The sequence below is a fragment of the Wasmannia auropunctata genome, unplaced genomic scaffold, assembly GCF_000956235.1.
Source record: "Wasmannia auropunctata unplaced genomic scaffold, wasmannia.A_1.0 LD336076.1, whole genome shotgun sequence".
In the NCBI taxonomy this organism is placed as follows: domain Eukaryota; kingdom Metazoa; phylum Arthropoda; class Insecta; order Hymenoptera; family Formicidae; genus Wasmannia; species Wasmannia auropunctata.
This window is the reverse complement of record NW_012026814.1, coordinates 4,544,292-4,553,590: the sequence shown is the minus strand read 5'-3', so window position 1 is coordinate 4,553,590 and position 9,299 is coordinate 4,544,292. Positions and strand designations below refer to the sequence as shown.

General features: G+C 36.7%; 1 protein-coding gene across 4 annotated transcripts; it reads left to right on the top strand.

The window, feature by feature from the left end:
- The first annotated feature begins 964 nt into the window (after positions 1-964).
- On the top strand, positions 965-6,756 carry LOC105449324. 4 transcript variants are annotated; one of them, XM_011688472.1, is made up of 6 exons: positions 967-1,196; positions 1,279-1,418; positions 1,506-1,677; positions 2,095-2,484; positions 3,982-6,223; positions 6,496-6,756. In XM_011688472.1, exons 3-6 carry the CDS (start codon positions 1,616-1,618, stop codon positions 6,706-6,708), a joined length of 2,907 nt encoding a protein of 968 aa, XP_011686774.1. In that variant the 5' UTR covers positions 967-1,196; positions 1,279-1,418; positions 1,506-1,615; the 3' UTR covers positions 6,709-6,756. The 4 variants fall into 4 exon arrangements, with proteins under 4 accessions (XP_011686775.1, XP_011686774.1, XP_011686776.1 ...); XM_011688473.1 differs by lacking the exon at positions 1,279-1,418 and having other exon boundaries at positions 965-1,196; XM_011688474.1 differs by having other exon boundaries at positions 967-1,418; positions 3,982-6,214.
- Positions 6,757-9,299: the final 2,543 nt, after the last annotated feature.

The window sequence follows — 9,299 nt, the reverse complement described above, 5'->3', positions numbered from 1 at the left end:
AGAAGTCCCATTGTCCATCCACGCGCACCGTACGTGAGCGCGCGCGGAGCACGTGAATCACGCCTGATTGTCTCGCCTTCCGCAATCATAGAGTTTAATTGAAGATTATATAATATTAACTATCATTATGATATTAACCGTTATACTAGTAAATCTATAACATAATATTATATTATTACTTTAACATTGGACTATTACTTTATATAATACTGAATATATAACATAATGTCAGACTGATGGTATAACATTAAATTATTACTTTATATAATATTAAATGTATAACATAATATCAACTGATTAAACTATTATAATATTAAATGTATAATACAATATCAAACTGATATTGTAATGTTAAACGTATAACACAATATCAAACTGATTAAACTATTATTTTATATGATATTAAATGTATAATATAATATCAAAGAATACTATAATGTTAAACTATTATTCCATATAAGCATAATATCAAACGAATATTTACAACGTTAACTATTACTTTTATATAATATTAAATGTATAATAGAATATCAAACTGATATTATAATGTTAAATTACTATTCGATACAATGTTAATGTATAACATAGTATCAAACGAATATTATAGCATTAAACTGTTACTTTGTATGATATTAAACGTATAACATAATATCAACTGATATTATAATGTTAAATTATTACTTTTATATAATATTAAATGCATAACATAATATCCGTATTTGAGCGTATCGTAAAAGGGGAAGAGAAAGAGAAACGGGAACGTACTCGAAAGAAAGAAAAGAAAAGAAAGAAAAAAAATATAACGTATTGAGCTTATGCGTACGCGTCGGACGCGACACAACCTTAGTATTTTTGGTATTTTTAGCCTTTTTGTTGTTTAAAATGTAATAATGTTCTACCGTCATAAACGAAGAAAATAGAGAAATAGAAATAGATAAATACCGTATGGTACCCAATGGGAATCCGAACGCAACGTTTAGTAACATTGAAGGGGACTCGGAGAGAATCGACGATTGCAAATGGGTATCGAGATTTGTCGAATGGTCAGCGATCTACGACACGTTTAAGAACAGTTTAGACGTAACAACGTAATTTTGATAGATCGCGGAGTTTCTTCCTTTCACGTCTCTCCATCAAGTCACATTTTAAATCTCAGTATTACGAAATTCGTGTAGGAGCAAATTAACTATCAACAGGTATTGGAAACGATCTAAACTCATCAGCAACGATCTCGTGCTTGCATAAACTAACCTGATATATGTCAAATTGTGCAAACAGAATTGTCTTGTATTTACGACGATTAAAAATTCCAAATTTATCTTTACGTTGGCCATCGAATTACAATGGCATTTAACGGGACATCAAATTGTATTATATTTGAGAAGATATATAGATGTAAAATTGATTAAAGCGAGGAGGTTACTACATTTTTATCAGATTTCTTACTTTCGTACATTTCTAAAAATGTAATAATCGCGTTTGTATCGAATCTTGTATTTTTACAGATACGCCTCTTTGACTTTATTTCTGAATATTCGGAATATCGTTATATCTTTTAGTGGACCGGAAACGAGTCATAAGGATCGCACACGCGTACATTAATGACTCTAATATCATGGATTTTGAAAATATTGAATGTGATTATTCATCCTCGAACCTGTTTAATGTTGTGCTTATGTAAGTTTATCGACGTGTTTTAATCGATCTTAAAAATTGTTGAAAACTAATGATCTAAACTTGAATGAATTAAACAATAATTCCAAGATGTTATGTTTAAAATATAACATTAAAAAATGAAAAAGCATTTTTTGTCTTTTTGTCTTAATTTCTTAATCTTTAGTGATTAAAAATTCCAACGATTTGAGGATCTCGATATCTAAAAATCGATGTAGTTGCAAATACAAATGTCGCACATATAAATGTCTGAAATATTACGAAATATATCTATGGATCTAAAGATCTGAAAATCTACGATCAAAATTTTATATTTTCGCGCTTTAATTTTTCGAGATCGAATCTCAGGATCCAAAGATAGATTTTGTAATGCATCTCTCAGCGAATAATTATGAAAATTACACTTGCGTTATCTCGCAGACGAGAGAGCGGTTTCTCCCAGGACGCGCAATATCGATCACGTAAATCGCCACGTAAAAAGCTCAAGGTAGCACGAACGTCGGCGTCGCTGGTGATCGACCAGCTGAAAAATGTCTTTTGGTGCCCCGACGATTTTACGTCGCGCGTACGAACGCGTCGGAACTGGTATCCGGAATTCTTGATGTGGCACCTTCGTAATAATCGATGCGATTGTAAGGAACGATGCAACGCGATATTGCGAAGCGATAAGCGAAACTTCATCCCGGTAGCCCCCAAGATCTACTCCATCGGCTTGCATTCCGGTGCGAGAAATTTGAGCGATAGCGATAATCTCTCGAGCTTGTGCGGCGCGATAAGAAACTTTAGGAAACGTTTTAGTATCGTTCGCAGGTAATAATGTTTAGCCTCGATTTTAAGTTGATTTGACATTTAAAAAATATCGAAAAAATAGACATTTTTAAATATAACTGAAAAACTTTCTACAACAATGGACTAACTCGCATTTTGTAAAAACGGAGAAAATGAACTCAAAGTGATGCGAAAAAACATTCATTTTTATCAGTAATTTCTATCATATTTGGTTACGTTGTGGGTTAACCCTATTGTTGTAGCAAGTCTTTGAATTAGATTTAAATGCAATAGCATGAAAGGTTTGAACGATAGCGACCATTTTCGAGCTCGTATGGCGCGATAAGTAGAAGTGTGCGAATAGTTCGAATTCGAATCTGCAAGATTCGAAATCGAATAGTTTGAGAATTTTGATTCAACGTTCGATTTCGATCGCCTAATGTAGCGTTAATTTGGGAAAATTTGATTCAGATTCGATTCATATTCGAATTAAAGAGATTCGATTCGATTCGATTTCGAACATGTTATAAAAATTTGATTCGATTCGATTCGACCATGCAAAGGCTTGATTCGCACACCTCTAGCGATAAGCAACTTTAAGAAGCATTATCGTTCGCAGATAGTTACCTTTTAAGCATCGACGAATTTTAAGTTAATTTAACACTTGAAAAATACAGGAAAAAATATAGAAAGAAATTTTTTAAATATAATTAAAGGACTTGTTGCAACAATAGACTAACTCGCATTTTGTAAAAATGGAAAAAATAAACTTCACAGTAATACGAAAATACATATGTTCATTTTTACCAATATCACATATTTGGTTACGTTATAAGTTAATAACAAGTCCATTGTTGTAACACAAGCTCTTTAATTAGATTTAAATACGTTACGTCCAAAAGTTTGAGATCATCAATTGTCTACAGTATGTAATAATGAAAATGTCTATATGAATGATATTTAAAAAAAAGATATTAAATATTTTGTTGTTAAAATAGTTTGATTACTTTTTTCCTAATCTAGCTATAATTTCATTTTTTTCTGAAGACTCTTCCAGCAAACTTTTAAAATGGTTCACAGTTTTTGAAAAAGAAGGTTTTATGACTGTAGACCATTTTTTCGAAATTAAATATCTACCATATTAATTACAACTGTACTAAATATAATGCCTTCAATATTTTTTTAATTAAAAAAAATATTGAAAAAAGTATGAATTGAAAGGCAAACTTTTAAGTAGCGTTTCACTGGAATATTCTTCAATTTTACATGTGGTCTCAAACTTTTCGCCGATACTGTATACGTATATTTCAAGAAAGGGCATCGATTTTAAGGCGTAATTTAATCATTGCAAATATAGTTGTCATTGTATTAGTTATATTTAAAAGTAATTCTGTTAAGGATAAAAATATCTCGGCTTATCTTACATACAAGCTCCAATTTTGCTACAAACTTTAATTTTACTGTCCATTAATTAAGTAAGCGTCATTATTTTAATATTACATTGAGGAAACGAAAGAAACATGTTCACAACAATTTCAGACCTATGATCGCATGTAAATATGTCACGCAATCAACTTCAACGTCAAGCCTGTTAATAGACGCGTCTCTTAAAGCGAATAACACAGATCGCCAAGCTGTGGCAATTGATTGTACCGAATCGACGGAGATTACTCCTAAATTCAATCGAACCCAAGAGAGTAATCGTAATTCTCATCACAGCCAGTCACACGTACATGTCGAAAAGAACGAAAATACATCGGACACTTTGCGGAACGATCGTACCGCCGACGATCGTTCCTTTATACGTGACGACTTTAAGGACCCTTATGTGAGAGAAGATCAGAAATGTAGTAGCACCCCTACGACCAGAGACGCGCAGATTCAAACCTCGAACAGAAAGAGCTCGCGACGAAGGAAAACGAAGAGAAGATCGAAGCTGACGACCGAAAGGATCTCTCGTCACAGACACTGCGACGACGAGCCACGAATCGTCACAAATTTTCGCACCGGCTCGAACAGAAGAAACCATCGCGACGAACCGTGGCTACGTGTTCGCGTTCTGGAGGACAAGCGTGCCGAATATATCAATAAATTCACGGCCGTGAATCGACAGATAGAGGAGATAACAGCGGCGCTACGGGAAACCTGCTGCGATGGCGAGAACTCGCGAGATAATCTCGAGAATTGTGACGAATACTTTTCATCGATATCCGACGACGCGAAAGTAAATAGTATGGTGGTAAATTGGAGTGGCGTCGACAACAGGTCGACAATTGCGAGAGAAAGAAACACATCGAAGGAGAAGAGCGGTTCGGTAAACGTTAAAAGGATCGTCGGAGAATCGAAAAGCGATCGACGGAAAAATGTATGGAAGATTTTGCACGTTGGTAATCTCAATAATGAAACGGTCTCGTTTCCAAAGGATTCTATTGCTGCCTCAAGAAATCCTGAAAAAATTCCAAACGATGCTTTCAGATGTGATTCAGTTCGATCGACGAAGGAAACAGTTTATACTTCAAATAGAATTTCCTGGAACAAGATGAAGGAAAAATGCCGCTTCGTCAAACCAATGTCATTTGATCTGAATGAAAAGAAGAACGAGGATGATGAACTTCGATCAGAATTCTCAATCGAAAATAAAGTTTCCGATCGAGTTTGTCTAAAGAATAATTTTACGATCTTAAACAATAATGAGCATGCGAAAGATTTAGCAAAAAGCCCTGTCGATTTAGAAGAACCGAGATATTGTAAGAAGATCGTGGAGGAGAAGGTAGGCGAGATGGCCATTCTGAAGGATATCAAGAAGAGGATCGACAGAGACTTCGACGATCCCCCGGCCGAGGTGAGCGAGAACGACACGGAGGACTTTTTCACCGCTTCCCGAAAAAGCAGCGATCTCGATCGTTATAACGTCACGGCCGATGTGACGATCGGGGAAGTCAGATCCACACCGTTGATCGCGTCAACGAGTCTCGACCCGGCCGAGACGCAGATACACGACTCGACGTCAATTAGCGCCATGAGCGAGCGCTCGAACAAGAATTCCACGCTTTCCAAGTACTTCTCCTGTACGCGGATCCCGAGCTTGATTTCGTTAACGGAGAACGAGGACGCGCTCGCTGTCGGGGCTGTGGATCGCAGTACAATTGACTTGCACTCCTATCCACATTCGAGCTACCATTATTACGACTTATGCTCGAACTTGAGTCTGAACAACCACTCGCTGTCGAACTTGGACTCCAATCTCGATCGTTCGCGTACCTTGGAATATGTCGTTCGTTACGATCCATCCGTACGGTATAAATCCTCCCCTAAATTTCTAATTGAAATGGCAAAGGAGCCGAACGAGATGATCGAGGATTGCGAGAGTTTCGCGGTGAATAAAAGTTACGAATGGCTATGTCCTCATCTCGGGGAGAGCGAGGGAAGAGGAAAGGAACGGCGAGCTGAGAAGCGGTGCACGGCCGACTCCACGCTGGAAACGTCGAAATCGTCGAGGTGCGTCGGTTCAATGGACTCGGGCGTGTTCAGCTCATCCCTGATCGATCTTCGCACCACCGAGGGCTCGTTCGACGCCAGCAAATCGAAATTTAAGAAGAAACGCCGCGCCGGAAAGCACGAGAGAAACCTGTCGGCCGCCGCCGATTTCGGCACGGACGGCAGTTGTACCGACGATACGCTCGATCGGAAGGTGAACGACGTAGTGAAAGATCTCACGAAGAATCTGATACTCTGCGAAAGGAGGGCGAGGATGAAGCTGAGGGCGAGAGACGTGCGTTACGTATGTATTTCTTCGCGGATAGAAATCTTAAAATCTTTATCGTAATTTCGGTGGTCAGAGGATTATCAGTTTTCTCTCGTAATCCGAACTACAGTACAGTACAGTATAGTACAATAGAGAAAACTCTATTTTAGATATGTAGACATAAGAAACATTTGTTATTTTCGGCCACTCAAGATGTATTTATCAAAAAAATCCGTCTAATATGATCAGGAACCGTAAGAGTGTCTTTAGCGCGCCTTTAATCTAATTCACAATTATGTTTCTGGCAGTCTCGACACGTCCTGTCGCGCGCCTGCAAGCTTAATAGAAATTTTTACAACACTTGCTGTGACTTCTTCTATTCGCCTCGACGGTCCAGCGAAGATGAGAGAATCGTCAGTATCTCCACGCCGTCGCTCTTATCGTTATCGGATTCCGAAATTGAAGATTGTGAATCGAGACACGTCAATATGTCCTTTGTTAATTCAAATGTATATCCATAATTGACAATATAAAAGGCGAAGCAGCGCTTTTCACACTTTTATTGTAAATTCTATCTAGTGAAAATTGATGTTCGATATATTTTCTAATTTGTTTATTTATCATAATTAATAATGTAATTATTTTTATTATATTAAGATGATTTTAATTGTTCGTAAACTGAATATTATATCCAACGATAGTTTAAATGAATTATCCCGCGTTTCCTAATAAAAAAAAGTCTATATATAAGGAAATATATATAATTTATATATATTTATTAATAAATATATAATATATATTTGTTAGAATACAGAACCGTAAGGCCAATTATTGATAGAAATCAGATTAAATACAAGAGCACTTGTGGATTAGCATGCTAAATACTAAGAGTGAGAACAAAGGATCTTGAGTTCAAAAAAATTTCGATTGGCTTCGTAAATTTTTCCGTCTTCTACAAATTTAAAAGTGAGATTAGATTCGCTTGACTTTATCCTTGGGTAATAATAGGCCCAGAAGGAGGGTTAAGGTTTCTAATGAATGCATAAGATGATGTGCATCATCATCTATTGTTGACATTCGGAAGTCTGAAATTTGAGATGGATTCGAGAAGAGCCATCACTCATTCGAGGATGAATGTGTCAGACTGACCGAACTGCAAGAATACAGGCTGTAAGGCCGATTATTGATAGAAGATCGGAGTAAATACGAGAGTAGCGGAGCACTTGTGGATATGCTAAATACTAGGAGTGAGAACAAAGGATCTTGAATTTAAAAAAAAATTTCGATCGACTCTGTAAATTGTTCCGTCTTCTACAAATTCAAAAGTGAGATTAGATTCGCTTATCCTTGGGTGATAGAAGGCCCAGAAGGAGGGTTAAGGTTTCTAATCAATGCAAAAGATGGTGTGCATCATCATCTGTTATTGACATTCGAAAGTCTGAAGTTTGAAATTTGAATTCGAGAAGAGTCGTCGCTCATTCGAGATGAATGTGTCAGGCTCTGATCGAAGTGTAGGAATATGAGGCCGTTTATTGACAAAACTGATAGAACTTAAGGCCGATTGATAGAAGACCGGAATAATTATAAGAGTAACTACGGAGCACTCTACGTAGGTTAGCATGCTAAGTGCTACAAATGAGAACATAGGAGTTCAAATTTAATAATATATATCATTTTATATATTATTATATATTGTTATATGCAGGCAATTTTTTTATTTCCTTATTCACTTTTTATTTAAACAACAATATGAAAATTATTTTTTCTGTATATCCAAATACAGATTATATATAATAAAAAAAATATGTTTTATGTACATTATATACGTATATACTTATATTTAATTATATATAGACTTTCTTTACCAAGTTATCATGTATCATGTTATCAAGTTATGTTGTAAGAGTAGAGCAATGAAAACCATATATCGATCATAGAATAATACGAATTCTTTTGGCTCGAGAGCGCAAACAGCAAATTAGCGAAGATAGATGATTCGAATATAGCGAGAAGCACTAAAGAAAAGGCGAGCGTGAGAAAGAAATTCTCAAAAGAGATAATTATTAAAATGTATTATATCCAAGATGCCTAAAATAATTTTTTTATAAAAGCGTGATTCTAAGGCAAGCGTGCCAATTGATCAAATCTGTTCAAATTTGTTGAGTTAGACACTTAAAATGTAAGTCCGATTTTTGATAACGGAGTTCAAGCCTTGTTGCGAACTTTTATATATTATATAACTTTTATTCATTTGAAAGTAATATAATCATTACATAAATGTATAATCTATTGATCATTCTGACATTATGTCTGTGGGAATGATTAGCGATTATACATTTGAAAGTAGTACAATCACTATAAATGTACAATCTATTGATTATTCTGATATTATATATGTGCGAATAATTAGCGAGAAAGGAAACTTTACAGTACTAATTTCGATAAAATGTAATAGCTTAAACAAGATATCGAGTATCAACGAAGCAATCTTTTTCAATATGTAAATCAACAATAGAACGCGATCCCAAATCACACATTATTAAAAGATAAATCATTATTTCTTCGATCGATGTAACACGATGATAAACTTGTAAGTGCACGACAATCGGCGGGTGACTGGTTCGTCGCGGCTCATCATCTCAACGCTCGTCGTTGGGGCGTAGGTTCGACCACATCATTAGACGATACTGACCGTTTCCGCGTTGCGGTTTCCTTTGAAGAGGATTGGAAACGCGCGCGGCACAGCGCGGCGGAGACCCATGCGAGCCAGCCGAGCGGAAATGCATAAACGAACGAGGGAAGTCGTTTCGCGCGACCGTCCGTCCGCGTGACTGTCAGAGAGGAGATTTTCCTCCCCCTCCCCCTCCTCTCTCTCTCTCTCTCTCTCTCTCTCTCTCTTTCTTTCTCTCACATCGGTCCAATTGGAAAACGAGAGGAAATGTCCGAATAAACGAGCGTCGCGAGCGAAGTGGACGCGCGATCAAAAAGGCACATCCCGGGGACTTTGTTCTTGGGACGGGAGTCTGCGTTTGATATCTCGGAAATGGGCAACTTCACCCTAAACACAGAGACGAGTGACAGTGGAGATGCGGGATACTGCGAGATGCTTAAA

Coding starts and splice junctions, on each gene's coding strand:
- LOC105449324 (XM_011688473.1), top strand. CDS start 1,616: ATGGATTTTGAAAATATTGAATGTGATTATTCATCCTCGAACCTGTTT. Junction 2,485..3,981: donor CGTTTTAGTATCGTTCGCAG/GTAATAATGTTT, acceptor CAACAATTTCAG/ACCTATGATCGCATGTAAAT. Junction 6,224..6,495: donor GGGCGAGAGACGTGCGTTAC/GTATGTATTTCT, acceptor TGTTTCTGGCAG/TCTCGACACGTCCTGTCGCG.